Source organism: Salvelinus alpinus, chromosome 1 (genome assembly GCF_045679555.1).
Source record: "Salvelinus alpinus chromosome 1, SLU_Salpinus.1, whole genome shotgun sequence".
In the NCBI taxonomy this organism is placed as follows: Eukaryota; Metazoa; Chordata; class Actinopteri; order Salmoniformes; family Salmonidae; genus Salvelinus; species Salvelinus alpinus.
The window spans coordinates 98794134-98820645 of NC_092086.1; the positions used below are offsets into that span (position 1 = coordinate 98794134).

Consider the following 26512-nt stretch of genomic DNA (forward strand, 5'->3'; position numbering starts at 1 on the left):
TAGGTGTTGATGGAGTTATTTATATACATTATTGCCGATTTATTTGTACATTTTATGAAAGTATGGAAGTTATAGTTGCAAAACATCCCAAAATATGAAAATTGACAGATGAAAGCAAAATCACAATTTTTGTCAGTGGTGCCTGGCCTTAATTAAAACTACAGGTTTTCAATGTGTTTCAAGTCTGGAGATTGAGATGGCCGTCTACTTGTGGCCAAGTTTCAGCCTCCTGGCAGAGGCAACCATGTTTTTGGCTAAAATGTCCTGGTACTGGGTAAAGTTTATGACGCAGTTAACCTTAACAATGACCCCAGGACAGTGGAAGCAAAAATGCCCCATAAAGTCAAAGATCCACCACTATATTTTGCAGTAGGTATGGGGTTCTTTTCTGTTCATGCATTCTCATTTCGGCGCCAAACCCTCCACTGGTGTGCATGGCCAAAGAACTCCATTTTCATGTTGTCCAACAAATGTAAATGCATGGAGTTTGCTAAATGGCTTTGGCACTTGGATTGGAACCCGTGCTTTGGTCAGATGACATGAAAATGGAGCACTTTGGCCACGCACACCATTGGTGGGTTTGGCGTAGAAATTAGAATGCATAAGCAGAAAAGAACTCCATACCTAAATATCAATAAATTTTTATTTTGTCATTTTTGCTCATCTTTATCAAGGGTGTCAATAAATTCAGACCCCACTGTACATACAAGCCCATGCTATGATAAATTATACTATAATACAAAAAAATAGAACAATTATGATAATTTAAGATTACAAGGAGTACTGCAAATGCAAGTGAAAATAAGACAATGAATTGCCAAGTAATTCCATTTTTGTTTAAATAGACATTCTTTATAGAAACAAGTGACAGGTTATGTGAATATTTCCACAAAGTGAAAGTCAAACATTTTCAGGTAAGAAACATAGTTACATTAACCTAAAAACTATCAATCAAGAGGAGAACATATTTTTTCAGTTTTACCTATTGATAAATAATGTGTAATAAATGTGTATTAAACAAAGGTAATGCATTAATTACACAAATGTACAAATTCATAAAATCTATTTCTGTACACAGAAAGGGAATATAAATCTTACAAAATACTCATATATTACTATTAAATAACATTATCCAACAATAGTTATTCAACTTATTCAACAGTTTCTATGCAGACTCACTACTTAAACTTGTTATTTATTAACATATAATCTACAATATACTATTTTTACTTAAAGTTGTCAAGTTGAGTGTGTACTGTATAGAGTCTTGTCTCTTATATCTGAGAGACTTCCATGCTACTGTGCCTCCACCTCTTTAGGATTGCAGGATGGGGTTGGGTCCCCAGAGGGTGGGGCACTGGTGGGTGTGGTCTTTCGAGGAGTGGAAGGTATGCCAGGGGATGTGGTGGAGGTGGGCACCAGAGGGGTTGGGGCACTGAGAGTGGCAGTGGGAGGTGTCCTGTTCAGATGGCCACTGTGTGGAGCTGAGGGGCTGAGCCTGGGGTACATCACCCCACCCAGGGAGGATGTAAAGGTGGGCGTGTGGGCTAGGTGGCCCTCCATGGGAGAGCCCTGAAGCTGGTGCAACCTGGCCCTCTCCTCTGCCTGCCCGTGACTGTCCTGTAGGTGCTGCTGCGGCTGTGGGTTGGGGTGTTGCTCCCGCTGTCTGCGGCCTCTCTCAGGGTCATAGGTCGTATGTACCACCTGGCTCTGCAGGTACAGCCCTCTGTAGGGGTCTCGTAGTGGATCCCAGGGGCCTGAGAGGTGAAGGGGCACACGGTGGTCTCGACCTGTGGCTAGTGGACTGACCCCCATGAAGGGCTGGACACGGGCTCGCTCCATTGCACTGAGGCTGCTCACTGGGTGCATGGGGCTCATGGAGAGTGGTAGAGAGTGAGGTAGATGGCTGCTCTGAAGCATGCCTGCGGTGGGGAAGTGGCTGCGCCTTGATGAGGGGTGTGGAGCCTGAGAGTGGCCTGGTGGGAGTAAGAGGGTAATTTCCGGTGGCCCAGCCATAATCTCTGGTTCATCTCTGTGCTCCTGCTTTATGTTTAAAGGTCCCTTCAGGGTTTGTGTGCTCTCGCTGGATTGGTGATTCTTCACTGTGTTATAAGGGTTTGAGGATCCCCTATCCTGCACCTCCAGCGCTGGAGAGGAGCTTTGCTTCACCTGGACTCTCCCCAGCGAGGTGCCGTCCCTCTCAGCCTGACGACGACCCTGATCTGGGCTACTCCTCTTCCTTTCTGGGCTGCTGCTGCTAATCAGATTACTAATCTGAAAGCCTGAGGATGTGTGGGTGGATTGATGGCTTCTTTCCAGAGAATTTCTATGGAGAGGACAGAGGTGCGGAGGTTAACAGCTGGGAAATATTATGATATCTAGCCTCTATGTGGTTGGAAAAATAGGCAATTCTTTGAATGTTAGATGCTGTTTCAAAATATAAAATCACAACTTTTGAAGGCTTTTCAGGATGGGAAATGCCATCTCTGCACTAGGGCTGTCACTGACCCGTCTCTCACTGACTCCTCCTTGGTAGCAGAGTGATCCCTTTTCTTAGCTTCCCTTTCCCTCTCACTGCTCTGGACTGTGGGCTTGCGGGCCACATCAGCAGGCCTGGACTGTGCTGGAGGCGTGGGGAAGGAGGGGGGCATTCGTTGCAGGCGGTTCCAGGCTTCCTGAGGGTGGCTGACAAAACCTGGCAACCCATGGCCCTGCCTGTCACCAAACGGGCTGCCTGGGCCTAAAATATGAAGGATTTATGTAATTTCAATAAAATCAATCAGTTCACCAATTGAGTTGAAACAGTAGGTTGCATTATGTTGAGGTCAACTATTTGAGAGTGAAAACCTACCAAGAGATGGGGCACCCAGGCCGCCAAATGCATTAGTTGCCAGTTGTCCAAGGTTTCCATAGTGACTGGCTCGACCAAATGGATCTGAGGAGCATCACAAGAGGAGCACCTCTTAATGGCTTTTGTCTTAATGGCTGTTGTCTTAATGGCTGTTGTCTTAATGGCTGTTGTCTTGTACTTCAAACATCATTATTATGACGTTGCACCAGCAGCCTATGGCTCTTACCAGTAAGGTGGCTAGCAGGTAGATAGTGGCCGTGATGCGTGGGGGCACTGAATGGTGATGCAGACGAATGACCTATAGAGGGAGAAGGTACAGTAGTGAGCGAATCAACCACACTAACATGGGCATACAGGGACATAAAGGAGCTAAGGAACCTATAAAAGCCGTTGTTCCCATGACCGTAACAATATCATCATCACTGTACAATATCACCATAATTGTACAATATCACAACCGTACAATATCACCATAACGTACAATATCATCATAACTGTACAATATCATCATAACCGTACAATATCACCATAACTGTACAATATCGTAATAACCATACAAAATCACCATAACTGTACAATTTCACCATAACCGTACGATATCACCATAACTGTACAATATCACCATAACTGCACGTACACCCTCATTTAACATCCACAGTAATGAATAGGACATGGAGTGGGCTGGCTAACCTGAGGAGGACAGGAAAGGTCGGGCCAGGTCATGGCCATAGGATAGTCCAGGAGGAAGACCTGGTGCGGCTGGCCGACTAAACAGGTCCAGCTTCACCCTGCTCATATTCAGCTGATGTGGATCAAAGTGCATGTTCTGTTAAAGATAGATAGATAAAGTGGGGAGGAGAGTGATGGACAGAGAGAGGGATTAAAAGCTTAATAGAGATTGAGAGGTGAAGGGGTTGCTGAGACGGGAGGACACAGAAAGCATTACTTCACTGATTACCGGTTTTGGAAAATAATTAATGCATCTTGTGCACCTTCATTCTCTGCTGGTGGTGATGAATCTGCCATGCGATCTGGCCATGCATTAGACACCATTTGCCAGCCTTCTGCAAGAATAGAAGGACAATCATTTGATTAGTCTTAAACCCAAGGGCTAGAATTCTGTCGACAAGCTTACAGAATGACGGCGAATGGCATATTCTTACCCTAGCTGATGATCTGAATGGATCAGTTATCTGTGAACAGAGGGAGAACAGAGGAGGGTTAATATCTGAACCTTTACTACTGTGTTTTATTCATAACTTAATGGATAGAGAAGAGGCCTACCCGTGGGTCCTTTGGCAGTAGATTGTGAGGGACTTCTGGCCGTGTCACTACATCCATAGACTAGGGAGGGATGGTAAGTCACATGATTAGATTGACAATTATGTGTGTGGGGTGGTTAACACAAGGTCATAAAGGAGACTGTCTGTCTGTCTGTCTGTCTGTCTCCCTCCCTCCCTCCCTCCCTCCCTCCGTCCGTCCGACCGACCGACGGACGGACGGACGGAGGGAGGGAGTGATGTGGTATGGACCTTAGGCTGGAAGGCTCCTTGCAGAGAGCTGAAAGGTCCTGGGGGTCCTGAGTGGGGGTGCAGGGCTGGCATGCCTGGCATCGCTGGGGGGTAGGAGGGGTAGAACTGGGCAAGACCACATACAGGTTAAGATGAGAATGAATGAAGTGGAACGTCAGGGGAATCAAAAGATTAAACAAACACTTTGTACGCCCAGAGTAGATCTGTAAGTAAATGGCATATAACTTAATTTCTTTGAGAACCATAATATGATACAGAATAATGCCTTTGATGGTAATCCAAAGGAACATATTGCCATCTTTCTGAAAACAGTACTTTAACTTACATGTTGATGTCTTAGGTAAGGGTTTTCCAGTTTTGCTGAGTACTTTTCCAACTGAAAGACAATTTTGTGAGAACACGTCAGTAATATGAACAATATTAGACAATAATATAAGCATACATAAAGAAGAAACAAATGTAAAAATGCTACAAATTATTATAAAAAATTAACCATGACCGTTCTGTTCTACACCTCACATTACACAAAGTGCCAGGAAGCTATGCATGCCAACGACTATGCACAGGACGGTGCATTCATCTCAGCTCATTGACTGTTTAACAGATGCATGTACACACTTCAGATGGCTATGTTCAGAGTTTCCATATCTCGGCTGCTTAAACCCAACTGAAGCCCTGCCAATGCCGGCACAAGCATCCATGAGCAATTACCCACGATCAAAAGCACTAATGACCTCATTCCTTCTGCTGCGGCACAGTCATTTGTCCTGACAGCAGGGCTTTGGTGTGTCAAAACAGCCATGAGATCCATTTACACTGCCTTTACCAACTGCCAGTGGAACAGCCAACCATTTCAGGGATCATACATTATTTATTTTTTTCTATGCTGAAATATTTCAAAATGTTCCCTGGTGGGTGTAAAAAAGTTTAAAACAGCTGAAAGCAAAAATGTATCTCTTGGGGACTGTATCTGATATTTCTGTGTGATATTTGAGATGTGAAACTAACACACACATAGGGTTTCCCCCAGAGTACACGAGGCAGATGCTGCGCCTGAGGCGAGGTGAGTTTGGAAAACAGCAAAAACAAAGCACTCTGTAAACTCTGGTTTCTGGGTGACCTAAAATGTTCTTTACAATGAATGTGGGATTTGATAATAACATTAACTCATATGAAGCGGTTTGTAGTGGCCATGTGCTGGACTTACATTTAGGGCAGCCGTGCGACCCATATTTGGGGGTGTAGAGACGATGCCTGGTGGAGGAGGCAACCCGTTGGGGTAGGGTGAGAAGGTGAGCTGGTGTTGGTGCTGATGTTGGTGCTGGTGTGTGTGCTGGTGGAATTCTGCCCTCAGTAGAGGTGACTCAGAGCCTGCCCCTCTAACTGCAGTCTGTGCCAGGAAACGGTTGTTCAGTTCCTGGCGAAGCAGGTCGTGCTCTGTTGTGGGGGGAGAGATGCAAGGTTAAAGGTCATACTCTATGATGACTACTGCTCTTTTCTCACCCTTTCTCACCACCTACACCTGTTGTACATTAAATCTCATTTACTGTTCATGCCTCTTACCTGAGCAGCCTGCTCGAGTGGACCGTCCTACAATATCGCTGGTTGCTAATCCCGCAGGACTAGTGAACATGGCAGGGCGGCGATGCCCGTGACCTGGCAGGAAGAAGTGGGGTGCGGACAGCTCTGAGATGGACAGGGGGAGGGCCGGCAAGGGAGAAGAATGGCGCCCGAAGTGGGGGGATGGGGGGAGGGTTCGCTTGTGGGACCCCTCTATGCTGCTGTGGAGAGGAGAAAGGAAATGTAGTAAATAAATATCAACCTCCTCTAGGATATAGTATTATTAAATGGTTTGAACTAGTTCGGTCAATGCCATGTCCTACCTGTTGTGGAGACCAATGTACAGGGGATGGCCCTGGTGATGTGACAATGGTTCTCTCTTGACCTGGGATAGGCCTGGCCCTGGCAGAGTTGGCATGGTCGGATTGTGAGGGGACGTCCTCTCCTTCTTCACACACACAGCAGGAGGTGGGGTGGTGGTGAGAGGGGCTGCAGGGACAGGGCTGGCAGCGGGCAGAGTGCCAGGGGTGGGGCTGGCAGTGGGCAGATCGAGGGGCGTGTCGCTGCTCTGCTCTTGGCTGCGTTGTAGACCTGACACTCTGGCAGAGCTGCACACCTTCGCTTCATCCCTCTGATCAACACCTATGTCTATTAGCAACCAGAGAACATAGGCTACCAACCACAGTTTGACAGAACTTAGTCATTTAATGTTCTTTCCCACTTCAGATAAATACTGACATTGATGTGTCCATACTTAGCTGAAACAACCTTCAGTCAGAGTGGTGAATAGCTTCTAATCTCTGCTGTACTAGGCCTACATCTAGAAACAACAATGAGGCAACAACGAGCAGCTTCGTAACTACCAGTGTGTCTTGGAAAAATTAGCATGTTCATACTACAAAGTGCTTACAATTTGTTAGTCGCACCAATAGATCTTCCATTCACTGCCAGAAAATGATCATTAAATTCAACAAACGGCCTATTTTCCCAGCACCAAACACAACCTTAGTCTCTATTCCCTGCAGTCTTTGAGCTCTGACAAGAGCTGAGGGCCCTGGGGAGAGACTAGTGGTGTGTTTACCATTATTTGTAATCATAATGTTCAATAGGCTGAACTCCAGACGGCTTATTGGGAGACTGAAGAGACCTCCAAAGCAAACAACAAATGCCCTCTCTAAAGCCCACCACAAGCAGCTTGAAGGTAGTGAGAGTTAAATGGGGAGCTCCTAATCGCCATCACACAAGACATATTAAACCCCTGGCTCAGCTCTAAAAGGTTCTCAACGCCAGCCAGCCAGTGGGATTAGAGCAGGCTTTATGCTGCCTGGCCCTGGATGTGCGTCTCCTCTTGGCTTTTACAGGCCAAATTAGTTTTAGTTTGAGAAATCGTGGGTTTTGAAGGGAACACAATCTATCAAGCTGCCCCTATACGGCCAAACACCTCAGTCGGGTAAAGATTGCTGAATGGGAACAATACCATTCAGTGATGCTGCTTTCAGCACCATTCTTTTGGGTGAAAATTGCATTTCATTGTTGAATTTCAGCACAGGAGGCTGCAGAGGGGAGAACGGCTCATAATAATGGCCGGGACGGAGAAAATGGAATGGCATCAAACACCTGGAAACCATGTGTTTGATGTATTTGATACCATTCCACTAATTCCAGTCATTACCACATCCCGTTCTCCCCAATTAAGGTGGCACCAACCTCTTGTGAATTTCAGCTATAGTTAGATCACAATATGGAATTGATGGCTATGGTAAGGATGATAATAGGGAACATTGCAGTAGATTACAAAATTGCTTGAGCCAATAGTCTCATTGAGCATGAAGTGTGACTAACCCGTTCCTCGCCCCAACAAAGCATCTAAGCCACTGGGAGTAGAGGTTCAATCCAATTCATAGATAAAATGTTTTGTAGAAAACATTTATCAACTATTTCAAATCATTCAACTCAATTGCACAAATATATCTGACAAAACATTGCATCATTATTCGGTTTTACTTTAAATATAATAAATCCCTCTAGCGCAGAGACTTTCCACAGGGTAGAGTAACATTCGATGTCATACCCACATTGTGTAATTAAGAGCAAGTGTGTGAGGATCCTAAAATGACAAAGGTCATAATACTTTGCCAACAACTTGACCACAGTGTGGCTTGAAAGAGGATGTTTCCCTTATTCGAGTGAACAGAAATGGAATGCCATAAAAAGAATGTCAAAATCATGTCACTAAGAGAGACACATATCTATTCTGTAAATAACAACAGCTAAACGAGGACAGAGTCAAAAGCATACACGCTGAATACCTCAAAATCCAGAGGAAATATTCTTACCAGTAGTTTTCCTTAGTGTGAAGAGTTTATCAGACACAATCCCTGAAACCTGAGTTAAATAGAGAAAAGAAAGAAAATAACAAATATGTTAGCCTAGCTAGAGGCTAAATTAGGATTCTGAAGGTGCCGGTAGTGGAACTGTCCAGAAAAGTGGTTGCTTTTCCATCTTTATCAGCACTCTATCAACAGCACTGTTCTGTATACTGGCTCTTGTTCCACTCCCAGACTCCATGTGCGCTTCGTCACTCAAGGGGGTGTGTTCAAGTTCCCAATGAATGTAAATGAGATCAGAGGGACAAAAGGTGAGACATAAATCTTGGTGAACCCAGTCCAATGACATGAGGGAAAGTTTCGAAATGAAACTGAATGAGATTCAATCGAAACCATTCTTAAATAATTTAATGTAGTACGTGACAGCTCAATTCAAGTATATTTTTGACAGGATAATAAAAAGCATCTCAACATAGATTACATATTAAGAGGTAATTCATGTAATCAGTCATATCTTCCCTTTAAGAGCACTCACTAGAAATATACATAAATGCCCATGACATTTACCTTGTGAAAAACTAATTAGAAAGTGGATGAGACAAATTCAGTTAGTGAGTATCTTATTACAATCAATAAATTACATTACCAACAGTATGTTTCTGATTAAATTGCTGAATATTGGCCAGATTCTAATAACAGCCAGCAAAGGACACACACACATACGCGCACACACGCGGACACGCACACACAAACTAGACAAATCAGCCATTTTCATTTAAATAATATATGTGGTGAGATTATATATGATGTTCTGTGTATTTCTCATCTTTAAACTTTATGTTCTTTGCAAAGTCATACGGACGCTGTGAAACCACCTGATTATGAATTAATGGCATCAAAAAAAGACGAATCAAACCGAGCAGACTCAATTGCTACATCAAATTGTTGATTTACTGGGTCTGAACTCAGCTGAAATTCAGCTGTGGTAAACCATCATGAAGTTCCTTTGGTGTTGCAAATGTAAGGACCTTATTTACAGCTATTCCTGGAATCCCTCAGGCGATTAACAACCTAGCAAAATGCCACAATACTGTAATCTGGTTCATATGATCTCTATCATGAGTTCAATTTCAGTTTTGGAGCCTCCAAATTTAATTTGAGGTTGCTGATAAAGTAAATAGATCATTTGGAGGAAATAACAGAGACTAGTTGTTATTATCAGAACATCTTGACTTTCGTAAAAAGGCCTAATGATGTTCACAGCGTAATCAACTTAACTTCCGCAAATTCCTTAGATCAAATCCAATAATGAAATCAAAGAGGGTGGGTATTATTAACATGTAGATATTTATAACAAGTTTAAATTAGTATAATGTCCTCGTACACACAGACTGAACCTAACACTCATAAACCAGTACCAAAACACAAGACATCACACACACTGTTTACGCTTCCCTGATGTAAATAAAAAGGAAGGCAAAAGACCTGACTCCCATCACAACCCTGTCTGGCATTTGGAGGACCCCCTTCCTCTCAGTACAATAAAGCCTGGCCAGCTGACAGCGCAGATGGGAATACATGTGTAACCGGTGTGAAATGGATAGCTAGTAAGTGGTGCGCGCTAGTAGCGTTTCAATCGGGTCACGTCGCTCGCTCTGAGACCTTGAAGTAGTTGTTTCCATTGCTCTGCAAGGGACGCAGCTTTTGTGGAGCGATAGGTAACAATGCTTCAGGGTGACTGTTGTCGATGTGCAGAGGATTTCTGGTTCAAGCCCAGGTTGGGGTGAGGAAAGGGACAGAAGCTGTTACACATGGCTGAATGACAGAATAGTAGAGCACTGAGATACCTTATTATCAGTGATAACAGTTGTGAAAAGTGAGAATGTTTATCTTGCCTTGTCATCGATGTCACTCTCACTGTCACACTGCGAGAGAAAGGATGTAAAACACTGCATTAATTCATGAGAATGTATCAACACCTTCATCAATCACAAACACTCAAACTGGAAGTGAGTTGTTTACATTTCTGCTATCTGCCTCCACAGTCATATCAATATTACCCACAGGAACAAAACGTGTTATCTGTCTAGAGATTATAAGGAGAGGTTATGACCTGTGTTTTGAGTGACACATGACACATGTTTACTCCTACTCTATTGGCAGGGAGAGAACAGCAGAGGATAACGTGAGACTAGAGGCAGTAGTCATAAGAGTGACTGATGAGTGTTTTCAGTAAGCTTCCACAGCAGTATTTATCTTCATTAACTAAGCTTTCATTACAATATCCTGTTCCATGAAAACAAGATTGTGGATTAAGAAATTTGACTCCAATCATTTAATATAGTATGTTCAATGAAATCTTGATAAATATGTGCTGTACTTACAAATAATGCATAAAGAAACATTGAGATCAACTAATAATCCTGGTTAGATTAGGACTAAAATCTGTGGTTATGTCTAGTAGTAATATCACAAAAACAGTCTGTTTACAAATCAAGAGAGAGAGGACATTATTATACATTATGTCTGTTACCTCGTTCCTAGTGACAGACGTGTGAACTGATCTGTCTGCTCTAAGGGATTCATCATGCCAGACGACACAGCAGCACAACTGTGAGCTACTGTATCAGCCAGTCAATTTATACTGAAACCACTGATAACACATGTGCCTCTCTGCCTCACTCCCCTAATGACTCAAGTCCTGCTCACTGTCAACATGTCAAGGTTACTGTAACGGCTTTCGTCGGTGGAAGGAGAGGACCAAAGCGCAGCCTGGTTAGTGTTCATCTTAATTTAATAATTCCAAAACTGAACACTACAAATACAAAAACAACAAAGTGAAAACCGAAACAGTTCTATCTGGTGCAGACACACAAAGACTGAAAACAACCACCCACAAAACCCAACAGAAAACAGGCTACCTAAATATGGTTCCCAATCAGGGACAACGATTGACAGCTGCCTCTGATTGAGAACCATATCAGGCCAAACACAGAAATAGAAAATCATAGAAAAACTAACATAGACAACCCACCCAACTCACGCCCTGACCATACTAAAACAAAAGACAAAACAAAGGAACTAAGGTCAGAACGTGACAGTTACTCAGATCCACAAATCACTAATCCATGTTGACATGACACCTGTTTAGCTACATTACTAAATATCAGCCTGTTAGCTTAAGAGAACATTTTGTCACAGACTGTTCTTGTTCTCAAAATGCTAAAGATAATCACTGACCTGGTTTTGCCCTCATACTCTGAGAATGACTATAGGCAGATCCTGGACATTAATTCTGTCAGAAAGAATTGAAGTCACTCACCGAATATCCCCGACCAGAGAATGAACTCTGTGGAAAGGAAGGATAATGTTAATGAGCAAGGGCTTATGATAGATTCTGATAAATGCCTTCTGTAATCACTCAATAGGATGTTGTTGCACACAAACATATCTTTATCCAGACAACACTGCTCATACCTCACTATGGTGTCCTTTGTAGTTTCTCTGATGTGTGCCCTGTGTTTTGGTGACTTCAGCTCTGTCTTGCCTTCCTAAAAGCCCCTTCACCTGAGGGACATGATAGACTAATTATCTTCCGTTCTTTGAGTCCAGGGTTATCTACATTACATTGAATTGGTAGACAGTGAATCTATCAGCCCAGAATGGACTCTGGACCACCAGAGGGCACTATCGTATTACAGACATCAGTGAGTGATTACACGCCAGTGAGGACATCCATTTCAATGACACAGTTAACCTGATTTAAAACAAGCAGAGTTGATGCCCAGACTCATTGACTGCCCATGATGGGCAATTAGCACTAGGCCATGCTCTGGTCCATCTGAGAGCCTGCGGCAACATGAGTGCAGGTACACAGTGCATGCATAAATGGGCGCACACATAAACACATGCATACACACACGGATAAACGCATGCACGCACAAATGCACATACACACCATTGTGTTGCAATGGAAACCTTAAATGACAGATCCATGCAGCATAATGCATATTCAAATATTGATTCAGGAAAGAACAAATTGTTTCTGGACAAAACAAGAGAGAAGTTATATTGACTGATAGCTTAGCACGTAGTGATGATGACACAGGAACAGTATAATAATGTGGTATTGATCTGAGGTTTGATGGTTTAAAGCAGGGCTGCCCAACCCTCTTCCTGGAGATCTACTGTCCTGTAGGTTTTCAGTCCAACCCTAATTTAGCATATCTGATTCAGCTAGTTAAGGTATTGTTGAGCAGCTAATAAGTAGAACCAGGTGTGTTAAATTAGGGTTGGACTGAAAACCCACAGGACGGTAGATCTCCAGGAAGAGGGTTGGGCAGCCCTGCTTTAAAGCTACTGTCCCATAGCATTCAGCCCGTTCCTGTAGTGTTCTGCTGGCTGGTACACTGCCCTGCTTTGACATTCCAGCCCAGGACACTGTCTATTTCTGTGTGTGGGTGTTCGTGTGAAACCAATTTATTTAAATAGCATAGATGGTGCTTCACAGTGACTGTGAACATGTCAAACTAGCATCCTCCAGCAAAAGTCATGACTTGATTTGACACAGCCAGTGTGCTGTGTCAATGTGCAATGAGCAGCAGCAAAATACACTATCTTTCTGGTGATGAGGTGAAACAGAAGAGATGATCTTATCTGAAGTATCTCTACTTCCTAGAGAACACTTTAGAGGTTGCTTCAATGACACAATTGAACTGCTCTTGATTGAATCAAGTGTGCATAGGTTTCATCCATTTCGTAAAGTAGATTCCATCTACCTACAATGTGCTTAGATAAACAATCAATTCAAGGAACAAAAGACTCTTTGAAACAAACATGATCATAGCTCTCTCCTCTATTGCAAAGGAGGCTACTATCCAACATACTGTTTTGCATACTGTTCAGTAGAGGAAACATCCACAAGCCAGGGGCCATCTAGGCGATACCTTACAGGGCGATACCTTACAACAAGTAGTATCTGGTCTACACACACAGATAAGGGTAGGGGAATTGGCTAGGCCAGAGACTGATATGGAAGCGAGCCTAAGTGTGTGTGTACCTGGTGTGCTCTCTGTTACAAACACAGACACATCCTGGGCTGAGGAGGAAGCTCTTCACAAAGCACCTTATCTCATCATAGCTCTTTATTGGCCCTCGTTTCCTGTGTGGCTCCCTCCTGACTTCCTGCACAACAGACAGGCTTGTGCGAGGCAATTACTAGACCAGGATGGGAAGCTTCGGGAATAAACCTGATAGAGTTCATTGACTGGCTGGTGCCAACAATGAACACCTAATGATGGAGACAGTTTGTTTACAACTGATAGAAACAGGATCACCATTAGAAAAATAGAACTGTGGGATTGAAAGTGGATGACTTGAAACAGAAAGAAAGAACTCAAAATAAACAAGCCTAGACTCTAAGCTACACAAACAACCAAAAAGAATACCTCAACTGTAAGACATCATTATTTCACTGGGCAAAACCCCTTCACATGTGGACACACACATTAACAGGTAGACAGGTTTTGGTTTGTAGGAGAGCATATTCATTCGAAATATAATGAAGGTTAATACCACAGATCTATAGGCTACCTGCTTGTTCTTCTTTGAGTTGTTTTTCACCTTCCCCCGCTCCTTCTCTCCATCCTGCTCATGTTCAAAGTCAGCTCCATTGTCAGTGAATACATTCACAGGGATCACAGCCCTTTCAGAAGCCTTTCGTTTCTTCAGCATCTGGCTCTCCCACTTCTCCTTACCCTCCTGCAACCTCAGGCTCTTTGAGGTCTTCCTCAGAGCCACCTACGAGAGAACAAACACAAAAGAGGCTTAATATCTAAAGCACAGAAAGAAAGAGACCTTGATGTGGATGATGATAATGCTTAGACTGAGTCAATATGACAAGGCGGCAAGGGAATCCTTGCTAAAACCTCTAAAAATGAAATAAAAAACAATCTTAAAGACAGAGAATTTAAATAAAACCATACTCATGATGCGTCTGGGCATGGCTCTGTGTATTGAGGTCATATCCAACCTGGTCTCAGAGCATTTCGTATTATGTTGTACGTAAATCCGAGAGACTCCATTTCGTATTATATGTTAAGTTTTGTATGGTATGTATTAATTTATGGATTTCCATTACCCATTTTGTATGACATGTTAAGAATTACAATTTGTATTATACATTACGATTCGCAAAACATACAATATGTTACGCATTTGCAAATCATACTATATGTTACGAATTTACGAAACGTATGATATGTTTACGAATTCTAGCTACAGTAGGTGGCTAGGTGGCTAACATTAGCTAGCTGGCTAATGTTAGCTAGGCTAGGGGTTAGGGTTAAGTTTAGGAGTTAGGTTAAAGGGTTAAGGTTAGGATAAGGGTTAAGGTTAGGGGAAGGGTTAGCTAACATGCTAAGTAGTTGCAAAGTAGCTCAAAAGTAGTAGGTAGTTGAAAAGTTAGCTAAAATTATAAAGTTGTCGATGATAAAATTCAAACTCGCAACCTTTAGGTTGCTAGACGTACGTCTAGTGTTGCTAGACGTACGTGTTATACGCCCACCCCGACTAACCACCCTACTTTCGTTTTTTGCCTGAAGTAACCATCTGTCTTATGTAACCACACCAAATGTAATATATCATACTAATTTGAGTGTCCCAGATTTATGTTTACGATGTTATGTCTAGTATATGAGAGCAGGCTTTCATATCCTATGAGGCAGGCCTGTGAGACTAGAATGTGGGCGGCCAGATGCTGCCCATTGTCAGGCTGTGGATGTGGGGTCTGGCAGTCTGAGCTAAATGCCCCGTGCCCGGAATAACACCAGTGACCTGCGGGGGGTTTACCAGTGGTGTTGATACACATGCCATCAAGCACAGTGGAGGCAAGCAATAAACACGAACAAAAATCAGTTACAGGTAATCTAAGACACAGATGTCTATTACTCTGTATACATCAATGATGTCGCTCTTGCTGTGGGTGATTCTCTGATCCACCTCTACGCAGACAACACCATTCTGTATACTTCTGGCCCTTCTTTGTACACTGTGTTAACAAACCTCCAGATGAGCTTCAATACCATAAAACTCTCCTTCCGTGGCCTCCAACTGCTCTTAAATGCAAGTAAAACTAAATGCATGCTCTTCAACCGATCGCTGCCCGCACCTGCCCGCCCGTCCAGCATCACTACTCTGCACGGTTCTGACTTAGAATATGTGGACAACTACAAATACCTAGGTGTCTGGTTAGACTGTAAACTCTCCTTCCAGACTCACATTAAGCATCTCCAATCCAAAATTAAATCAAGAATCGGCTTCCTATTTTGCAACAAAGCATCATTCAACAATGCTGCATAACATACCTTCGTAAAACTGACTATCCTACCGATCCTTGATTTCTGCGATGTCATTTACAAAATAGCCTCCAACACTCTACTCAGCAAATTGGATGCAGTCTATCACAGTGCCATCCGTTTTGTCACTAAAGCCCCATATACTACCCACCACTGCGACCTGTATGCTCTCGTTGGCTGGCACTTGCTTCATATTCGTCACCAAACCCACTGGCTCCAGGTCATCTATAAGTCTTTGCTAGGTAAAGCCCCGCCTTATCTCAGCTCACTGGTTACCATAGCAGCACCCACCCGTAGCACGTGCTCCAGCAGGTATATTTCACTGGTCACCCCCAAAGCCAATTCCTCCTTTGGCTGCCTTTCCTTCCAGTTCTCTGCAGCAAATGACTGGAACTAATTGCAAAAATCACTGAAGCTGGAGACTCATATCTCCCTCACTAACTTTAAGCACAAGCTGTCAGAGCAGCTCCCAGATCACTGCACCTGTACATAACCCATCTGTAAATAGCCCATTCAACTACCTCATCCCCATACTGTTATTTATTTTTTTGCTCCTTTGCACCCCAGTATCTCTACTTGCATATTCATCTTCTGCATATCTATCACTCCAGTGTTTAATTGACACAATGGCCTATTTATTGCCTTACCTCCCTTATCTTACCTCATTTGCACACACTGTATATAGACTTTTTCTATTGTGTTATTGACTGTATGTTTATTTATTCCATGTGTAACTCTGTGTTGTTGTTTGTGTCGCACTGCTTTGCTTTATCTTGGCCAGGTCGCAGTTGTAAATGACAACTTGTTCTCAACTTGCCTACCTGGTTAAATAAAGGTTAAATAAAAAAAAATTAAACTTTGAAAGGAGCGCTGCAATAAATGAACCCCTAAAATGAACCCCTACGCTGGTGGCTTTTTAGGTATTATTGTTCAATGGAAACTACCTAATGCTGTCAGAGCAGCTCATAGATTACTGCACCTGTACATAACCCATCTACAATTTAGCCCAAATAACTACCTCTTTACCTACTGTATTTATTTATTAATTTATTTTGCTCCTTTGCACCCCATTATTTCTGTCTCTACTTTGCACTTTCTTCCACTGCAAACCAACCATTCCATTGTTTTATTTATTTATTTTTTTTTATTTATTTTTTTTATTTATTTTTATTTTTTTATTCTTAGTTTTTATTTTACTTGCTGTGTTGTACTCACTTCGCCTCCATGGCCTTTTATATTTTTATTTATTTTTACATATATTTGTTTGCCTTCACCTCCCTTATCTCACCTCACTTGCTCACATTGTATATAGACTTTTTTTTTTTTTTTTTCACTGTGTTATTGACTATATGTTTGTTTTACTCCATGTGTAACTATGTGTTGTTGTATGTGTCGAACTGCTTTGCTTTATCTTGGCCAGGTCGCAATTGTAAATGAGAACGTGTTCTCAATTTGCCTACCTGGTTAAATAAAGGTTAAATAAAATAAATAAATAAAAATAATCATCAAGTGTGAACTGTGAGCATTCCCTGCTGAGCGTCCCCCCTGCCTGCAGCTTCAGCTATCCATGAAAACAACTGATCTAATGGTACAAATGTAAAGCCCTACCTTGAGCTAATCTCCAGAACCATTGCCATAGTGATATTAATATTCATGGTGCTGCTGAAAGACTAGCGGTGTGAGGTAAATTATGTCTTATTCTGTTTCTCCACCTCCCTGGACTGTTACCAAGACTCTGATCAAAACAATCACTGCTAGCTTGACTCTGAATTAGCATCAGGTGTACACATCTGTGGAGAGGCAGGGAGAAAGGAGGGAGAGAGAAATATCCAAAACCAAATACCAAACAAGGGGAGGATGAGAGCGTGTGGGTGAAAATAATCTGGGGTAGATACGTTTTGCCAGCTACACTGAATACAATAGGGTGAATCCAGCTAAATCCAGGTTAGGGTTTGCGGTGTGAATGGCTTTGAGAATGAACACTGGATCTAAGTCCCAGGTAAAGTCCAGTGGCTTACAAAGGATTCAGTGGATGGAAGGCTCTCATCAAGTTCCACTATCCTAGCTGTACCTCCATCCATTCACTCTCACCATCCATGAAGCCACCAGGGAATATGGCAGTAGCATGCATGTTATAACACAGTCTATCCTCAATTAACAGAATTCATGAGAATCAAGCTATTAACAGCTCATGTTCCACAGCCTCTGCAGTCAGACCTTACATATGAGCTCTCACTAGGCATCTGAACATACCCTGGGCCTGGCCTGCAAATGTTCCACAAAGGACATGAGATACAAGAGGCCAGAGAAACAAGGGGGGGATGTTATGCTATTCAAATCCAATTTGTGTCTGCGGGAAGACAGTGCAAAGGGCATACAATCAGCTAATGGCACAATAAGTGCTGCTTCAGCCTCCATTAACTGCTCTGCAAAGGTGCAACACATGCAGGGGTACAACAGAGAGTCAGTCAGTTAATTGTATAAAGCTAATAGCATCGGCTAACATGCCTTTATCAGAGTAATAGATCTGTTATAGTGAAATATATTCCTTCTTATGTTCATTTATTAAAGCACTACAGTGTATGAATGTGGACCCAGCAGATCTGATGTTCATGGGCGTTGCGCCATTAGATACAGTACATGATGGATTCCTAAGCTGTGTGTAAAGCTACAGGTCAACAGATAACACAGGTGCTGCTTAGCTGTTAAACAGCGTAAGTCCTATAGAGGCCTGAGGGGATACAGTCATGGCTGTAGATAATCTGAATTGATATGTATGATTATTTATGTCTTTATCCTCCTGACCACAACAGAGATAATACTGCAAACATTCTATCCATAGATCAAGCACTCCATCCATTCCCAGCTAGACCTCTTTCTGTCATTGTGAACTGTTCGATCACAAGCAACTATAGGCCACCATCTTCTGGTACACGATTCACCTTAAATGGCCCTGACTTCTGTAGAGAGGTTGCAGATACAATAGGTTCATAATGACTGGATTATTTGAATGCTGAAATTAAGTTGGCGTGTCATTTCCCACAATGTGTGTGACACACAAATAAGTGGTAGAGGTAATTAGACCCTTAACACTCTATTCCTATGACAGGTTCTGCCTGTCCAACAGCCTGAGGTCACAGCAGGTCCTGCCACTGAATTACGGGAGTCAAGCAATCTATTTACCAGTAATGGACTTAAGTCATGAATAAATTCACACTGCCATGGCTCTGCCGTACAAGTCTAAATGTGTACTTTGTCACATAAATGTCAAACATATTCAAAGGAGGTACTGGTGGCCAAAAATATAAACATTATGAAATTGTAATAGAACATAAATGTCACTTTTCTTGTCTCAACCTACAGTAATGATAAAGACAAGGGGGCTGAAAATGGGTCCAGTTTATTATCACCTAGATTCATTTGTAAACACTACAGTACATTCTGTCCACTTAGCACAGTATCTAGACTATATACAGTCCCTGACAGCTGCTGTGTTCCATTCTCAGAGGAAGAAATTCCCCACATACCTGTGTGAAACGATTAGTGATTTCATCGTGAAGCTTCTCTTTCTCTGTGCAGTACAGCACAGCTACAACTCTACATCCCAGTATAGACCCATTCAAGGACACTCACTGATTTTATAGACTGATGTTGCCATTCATAAGAGTGAGGTTCACTAAATCGGTCAATATCATCCATCATCAGAATCCTGTCTGACTTACTGTTCATCAACTCAATATGTTATTTGCACTGGCAGCCCAGGAAAATGAGACGGAGACAGTCTGACAAGTGATTATGATCAGAAGCTTGACTAGATGTTCAGCTGACAAAAGCTGATCTAGGCAACAACATAACATCAGCAATTCTTGAGAGCCTCATTACACTCACTCTTCAGACAAGATTATTGAGAAAAATGTATTTTCATATCTTACCTCAAAGTACTTATCACATGCTACTGTGGTAGAGGGTAAATCTTGGCAACAACATACACAGAGTGTACAAAACATTAGGAACAGCTCTTTCCATGACATACTGTAGATTGACCAGGTGAAAGCTATGATCCCTATTGATGTCACAAATCCACTTCAATCACTGTAGATGAAGGGGAGGAGACAGGTTAAAGAAGGATTTTTAAGCCTTGAGATAACTGAGACATGGATTGTGTATGTGTGCCATTCAGAGGGTGAGTGGGCAAGACAAAATATCTAAGTGCCTTTGAACGGGGCATAGTAGTAGGTGCAAGGGGCACTGGTTTGAGTGTGCCAAGAACTGTAACGCTGCTGGGTTTTTCCCGTGTGTATTAAGAAGGGTCCATCACCCAAAGGACATCCAACTTGACACAAATGTGGGATGCATTGGAGTCAACGTGGGCCAACCTTCCTGTAGAACGCTTTTGACACCTTGTAGTCCATGCCCCGACGAACTGAGGCTGTTCTTAGGGCAAAACGGGTGAAACTCAATACTGGGAAGGTGTTCCTAATGTTTTGTACACTCGGTGTATATTTGGGTAAAAACGACATGTAATAAAACATGACTGTGCTATCCTTGACAGCTGTATATATTAGCTTGATTAATGCCTCTGCTCTCCTCGCCTGCTAGGTACTAAGACAATTAGATTACACACCATCAGTAACTAATCAGGCCTTTTCCTCAGAGAGCCTATTCACAGTGGCCTCCAGACATTATACTGGGATAATCTCCTCAACTATGGGCATTGTAGTGGAACCATAACCTAACTACAAAGCAGTAGAGCTCAACATCCAACAGACACAAAGGGGAGGCCAAAAACAGAGGGACAGAGATAGAAAGACAGTGTAAAACAAAAGAGTGTTGTTTGCACTGCCCCTGAATTGGAACTAAACTACATTTGGAACTGTACCATATTTAGCAGATAGCCCTACTTATCAGGGCTAAATAGTATCTATCCACAAAATGGGGCCAACAGTCATTATTTAGCCAGTGGATTGAGGTCATGCAGTAGCAGCACAGTCTACATCAGGGCCGGCATTAGCCTTTTGGGGACTCTAAGTGAGATTTTGTTCGGGAGCCCCCCCACCTCGCGGCAAAACATTTTAGTGGCCCCCCTTTTGACGGCGGTGCGAAAATGTTTAAATTAATTTCCTGCAATTCTACACATTTTGCCATGGGGTGGAGAGAAAATGTAAAAATTGTATTACAAATTTCATACAATTCGACTCATTTTGCCATATGGTGGAGAGACATTTTGCAGTTTTAAAGCTAATTTCCTGCACTTCTACATATTTTGCCAAGGGGCATAGAGAAAATGTTGCAGGTTTTTTAAAGCAAGTTTTCTGCAATTCTACACATTTTGCCATGAGGCGGAGAGAAAATGTAGCAATTTATAACAAACAATTCTACAAAGTTTGCCATGACTTCTACCATGTTAATATAATATCTGAGTGAGAATGACTAACAAAATCAATGGGGGCCCCTGGGAGGTCAGGGCCCCTGGGCACGTGCGCTACGTTGGTATTCGGCCATGATTACTATAAGTTTAGATAGCTGAATCAAAACATTAGTAGTTGACATGTCTAATTGAGTGACTGTCAGTGACTGACATAACAAGAGAAAAACTGCTGAATTCAAAATTGCACTTGGTGTATACTATTCTTAAACTTAACAGTAAGTTGAGACCCCGATTGAGTTCCTATTTTTTATATATATAAAAAAGATATGCCTGGGGCCAGCCCTGTTCTACATATTCACTTTCTAAATAAAACCTGCTGCCTCTCTGTCACTGCAACAGACAGACATTATGGTGTTCCATGTCATTTCCAGGCTGTTTAGGGCGACTGGTAGTTTATTTACAGCAGAAGCGGACAAGCAGCAGAATAAAGGCTAGGAGAGGGGAGAGTCTGAGTCTGAGCCAGCCTGTTTTCTGTTTTACACACACACACGCACACGCACACACATTCACTTTTACAACTGTGGGTTTTCCCATTATGTGGAACTGAAGAGAACAGGGGTAAAACATGAAACGTTCAGCAATAGCTGGCTGAATGAAGTCATTGTGCTACCACCATGCTTAAGAGAGGAGAAGGTAATCCTTGGACATAAGAGGCTAGCTGTTGTGGAGACTAGGGGGATGGCAGGCCAGATAACATAGAGGGTATGTCAATGAGTGCACATTCAGGCACACTGAATATGGCCATGGAGAGGTCATTTCAGTGTTCCTAGAACTAGAACATTAAACATTGATTATACTTGAAAAAAGGGATGAAAGCAAAAGCACAGCTTTTCTGAAAGCACAGCCTATTATCAGCTCCAAATGAACACTTTCACATACACAGACAAGTGACACCTACTTGTTTAAAAATCCTTGTAGGTCCCCTGAAAGCCAATCACTTCCTCAATCTTGTCCACACAAGCTTTTAAAGAGTGTTATCCAAACAGACAGACAAACACCAGAAAGAGACAAGGAGCTGTGGAGCAGCAGCCTTTCCCCTCTTGACTGGCTGAAGAGCTGGGCCAGAGGTCTGGGAGGCTGGCGCACATTAACTATGTAGCAGGGCCCTGGCTGTCATAAAGAAGCACTTACCTATCAATAGCTGTAATATTTCAATTATATGCTTCTTGAGAAAATTAGACCACTGTGCCACTGCCTGTACAAGTTTAGCCGTAATCTTGAATACAGCAAAACAGATAAACATTTTTTTTATTAACTGAGAGCTATGGGCGTAGAATGCTCTGTGACAGTGTTTCTCACCTGTTGCAGCCTATTAAATTAACCTTTAGCCTTTGACACACTGGTAGTGTTTATCAAACAGCTACTTAGAGGACAACACCTCTGGGGTGTACAGTAAAGTAAACACCTGATCGGAAGGACGGACTCCGAGAGAACATCAAACATATCATTCTATTTACGCAAATAGGGTGTCAAAATGTCGGCTTGGGGCTCTAATGCAGTAGGATATTAAAAACTTGTAACAGTCTGACAGCTCACTCTATAAATGACTAATCCTAGATTTAGTATTAATGAAATTCTATCTGGTGGAATCCTAGAAGCTCAATCATCATAAAAGTGGGAGAGTGGGGAGAGAGTCTCTCTATTAGCAGAGCTAGAGAAGAGAAGCATGCCTTATTAAAGGGAACAGACTGTGTAACAAAGAAACGTTTCACAGTTTAAAGGGTAGAGCTGCTGCAGGCGTCACCCGTTCATACATAAAGCTAGACTAATGACAAGCCAGACAAGCTGGTTACAGAGCTAATGAAGTCAAACAAACATACAGTGGGCCAGCACATCCAAGAATCCCTCCCTGGTGAGTTACACCGTCTAGGTTACAGCACTCACTCATTGCAACAATCATTATACAATTATGTAAGCCTCCTCTATTACAATCCAGGTCAGGGTCATTTTGAGCTGGAGTCATTATAAGTCTACAGTCATCCTCATCCAGAATGTTGTGGGAATCATGTTGGCAATATGCAACAGCTGTATGCAGCAGCTGTTTCTACAGTGATTCATGTAGGGTAAGCTGGTCCATCATGGCTACAGTGACTACACTACAATGACTATTGAGTGTAATAGAAATGGCATCTGTTTGTACGCACTAACTCTGCCATGGCTCGTTTTCCACCAAAGCCTATGGGGAAATGAATGAGTTTTTTTATAGGTAGATATGTATAGGGATAAGGGCGCTAGGCAACAGTGTAAATACTGAAATAAAAGGTCAATAAAGATACAAGGTAAACTCGGTCCGTGTAGCTATTTTGTTCGCTATTTATCAGTCGTATTGCTTGGAGTTAGAAGGTGTTCAAGAGCCGGTTGGTGTTAGACTTGATGCACCGGTACTTCTTGCTGTGCGGCAGCAGAGAAAATAGTCTATGGCTTGGGTGGTTGGGGTCTTTGATGATTTCCGGGCCTTCTTTTCACACCGCCTGATATAGAGGTCCTGGATGGCAGGGAGCTCGGTCCCAGTGATGTACTGGGCTGTCCGCACCTGAAAAGGTTCTACAGTTGTACCACTAAGAGCATATTGACTGGTTGCATCACTGCTTGGCATGGTAATAGCACCAACCTCGATCGCATGGCGCTACAGAGGGTGGTGCTATTACCATGTCAAGCAGTGATGCAAACAGTCAATATGCTCTTAGTGGTACAACTGTAGAACCTTTTCAGGATTTGAGGGCCCATGTCAAACTTTTTCAACCTCCTGAGGGGAAATAAACACCTTCTTCACGACTGCGCGTGTGTTTTTGGACCATTTTAAGTGTTTAGTGATTTGGACACAGAGGAACAAGCACATAAAGCCTTCATAATTCATAAAGGTCCTGTTAACTGACTGATACTATCTCATAAAACAAAATGTATAAGACCTAAACTTAACCTCAGACCTTATTTCCGGCATCTATACCAAACTCCATTCTTTCTCCATTAATGTCCCCTACTGGCACGCTCTATAGTGTAGTCAGGTAGCAAAGCAAATCCTTGAGTTTACAACTCTGAGAAGCAAGGGCTGACGGTAATAGATAATGATCATCATCACCATCAATGAGAGTTGATTGTATTGTGTTTTGTTTTTCGCCCGTGACATTTGGTATAACAATAGGTTTCTCTTTCTAGAATGTGAATGTCATAACAGGATTCAGACAGTATCATAATGAGTCTTCTGTCTGGTACATATGCACCATTCACTTTGAGTCAGCTCTGCCTTTTTACTGCCAGTTTGTCTTTTACACAGTGTCACTTAACGACCATTTATCATGTTTACTGGTAGTCACCATCTGGCGGAAAGCACTGAGAGAAAAGGTCATTTTCAATCATTCCACACACTTGGTTTGCTTGAACATAGAAGCCTCTGGTGATTTTATTACTGCTTCTTTTGCATCTATTTTCAAAACACACGTCCCTGTGTGTGGACATGCCGTGAGGCAGGAGGGGGCACACTAAAACTAAAACCAGCTGATGAACACTGCACCTGGGAGCGATTAAGAGCAAGAGAGCAGCTTTCTTTATAATGGGTCAAGCGTAGGCCTAGAGTTTTTTGGTTTTCCATTTGTGTACAACCAGCAAATCAGAACATATTCAAAATCGACCAGTTTTTCTCTGACAAACACCAGCAATTATCATGACATTGACCAAACCAGCCAGTGTGCACCCATTAATTATCTGTATTCCAGAAACACATCTGCTGGAATGAAAGTGAGTCTGATTTATAGAAACACATGGACTGAGTGACACCTCATAGCATCATAATGGTTGATGTTGGGATAAATCAACAGTAACCTAACAGCATATTATCAGCTGTCACCCTCACAGCATATTGGCCCTGCAAACCAGTATGTTTACAGCAATATCCTAGGTCCCGAAAACCTTGTTACATAGGCAAGTAGGTAATTACAGTGTAGATAGCCAACACATTGTTACAATGGTTATTATACATCTTTACACAACATTTGCAAATTAACTCACAATGGAGACAACTGGGTAAACTGCACATGCCCCTGTCAGAGACCACACAGGGTGATTTAAGCGACTTATTTACTTATGAATCATGTCCAAATAAACAAACGTGTGTCAAAATCAATATATAAATATATATATCTATACACACACACACACATAGCCCTACGTTCTTACCTCTAAAGAATCCAGATTGAGAAAGCTGGCTATGGCAAAGCCATCAATAATGTCTTCCTCCTGAGACACTGACCCCCGTCTCTTTCTCCGAGAGGGACGCGGGGGTCGGACATAATGCAAGTTGGTCATTTTTCCATAATTACACAGGGCCTTATTTCTGAACGGACTTTGCCCCCGGTCGGAGCCAGATGATGGACTCCGGTTTTGATCATCCCTTCTCCGCACGCGGTCTCGTTGAGATCTGGACCTCCGGCTGCGCTTTATTTCCCCGTCCATTTTATAACTCCGAGACGAGGCGAATACCACAAGACAGTGCGAAATGTGTTCTATGTCCATGGAAAGTAACAGTGCGCAGAAGAGCCCTTGCTTTGTTTTACAAATCAAATAAACAATTCAGACAACGATCTGATCATCTATCCAACAATAACAAAAACAGACAAGAACATTTTCGAAGGATGGTTTCGATTAGAATGCGAACAGCGGCTGCCCTTCTAATGGCATCACCAAGACTCACAATAATATTGACTTGTTCTGCAACTTTGTTACAATTGTTGTCTGGCTGCTACAAAGCGACCTGCCAGACAAAGCTATGACGCTGTATCATGTCCGACTGTTCTTCTACTTCCATCACCGCCCAATCCATGGTCAGTCCACTGCCATAGCCTCCCCCCAAAACGTTTGTGCTTGGCTAGAGGATCCAGTTAATCCAATTAAAATATAAATAGCCCAAATAACTTCTCTTTTTAATGTTGATTGTTACTTATGGGCTTTGAAATGCAAACGAGATCCCACATTAATAATCCACAGAACGCAATCAAGTCCGTGATGTGTATAATTGACCATCCATTGACAGATAAAACCATCCATGCGCAGGCTATTTGTTTAAAGCTTGTCAATCTTCACGCCAAAGTGACCAAACCTCAGCCAGAAAACGATTCGCCTTTATCCTGGTTCGGTCTTCATAATACATCCAGCCTCGAATTCTTCTTTCAGTGGTCCCTTAGTTGATATGATTGGTTCCTTGGTTCGAATGTCCCGTTGAGCTTGAGTAAATCGTTGGGTAAATGGTGTTAAAGAGACACGTTAGATTTAAAGCCCACTCTCCACTTCGCCCTACATTGCATTTTCGTTTGTAGTCTAGAGTAAATCCCAATAGCCTGAACAACTGACGTATTTCCGCCACCTCTGCACGGAAGTGTCTGAAATGATCATCGACTTGACACTGACGAGAGGAGGTGAATAATGGAACTCTACTTCGACCCTATTAACTGCTTAAAAAAGTTCGT

General features: G+C 42.5%; 1 protein-coding gene across 3 annotated transcripts; it reads right to left on the minus strand.

The window, feature by feature from the left end:
* LOC139536171 (autism susceptibility gene 2 protein-like) lies at positions 1-26392 on the minus strand. 3 transcript variants are annotated; one of them, XM_071336438.1, is made up of 19 exons: positions 25227-26392; positions 13863-14069; positions 11748-11837; positions 11593-11619; positions 10166-10195; positions 8280-8328; positions 6267-6591; positions 5947-6161; positions 5591-5820; positions 4709-4759; positions 4384-4488; positions 4136-4195; positions 4015-4044; positions 3844-3915; positions 3542-3677; positions 3078-3149; positions 2852-2935; positions 2509-2740; positions 1-2326 (listed from the first exon to the last, which is right to left on the minus strand). In XM_071336438.1, the coding sequence occupies exons 1-19, from the start codon at positions 25560-25562 to the stop codon at positions 1297-1299; spliced, it is 3381 nt and encodes a 1126-aa protein (XP_071192539.1). In that variant the 5' UTR covers positions 25563-26392; the 3' UTR covers positions 1-1296. The 3 variants fall into 3 exon arrangements, with proteins under 3 accessions (XP_071192539.1, XP_071192532.1, XP_071192548.1); XM_071336431.1 differs by having other exon boundaries at positions 5947-6164; XM_071336447.1 differs by lacking the exons at positions 13863-14069; positions 25227-26392 and adding an exon at positions 12229-12456 and having other exon boundaries at positions 5947-6164.
* Between the last annotated feature and the right edge of the window lie 120 nt (positions 26393-26512).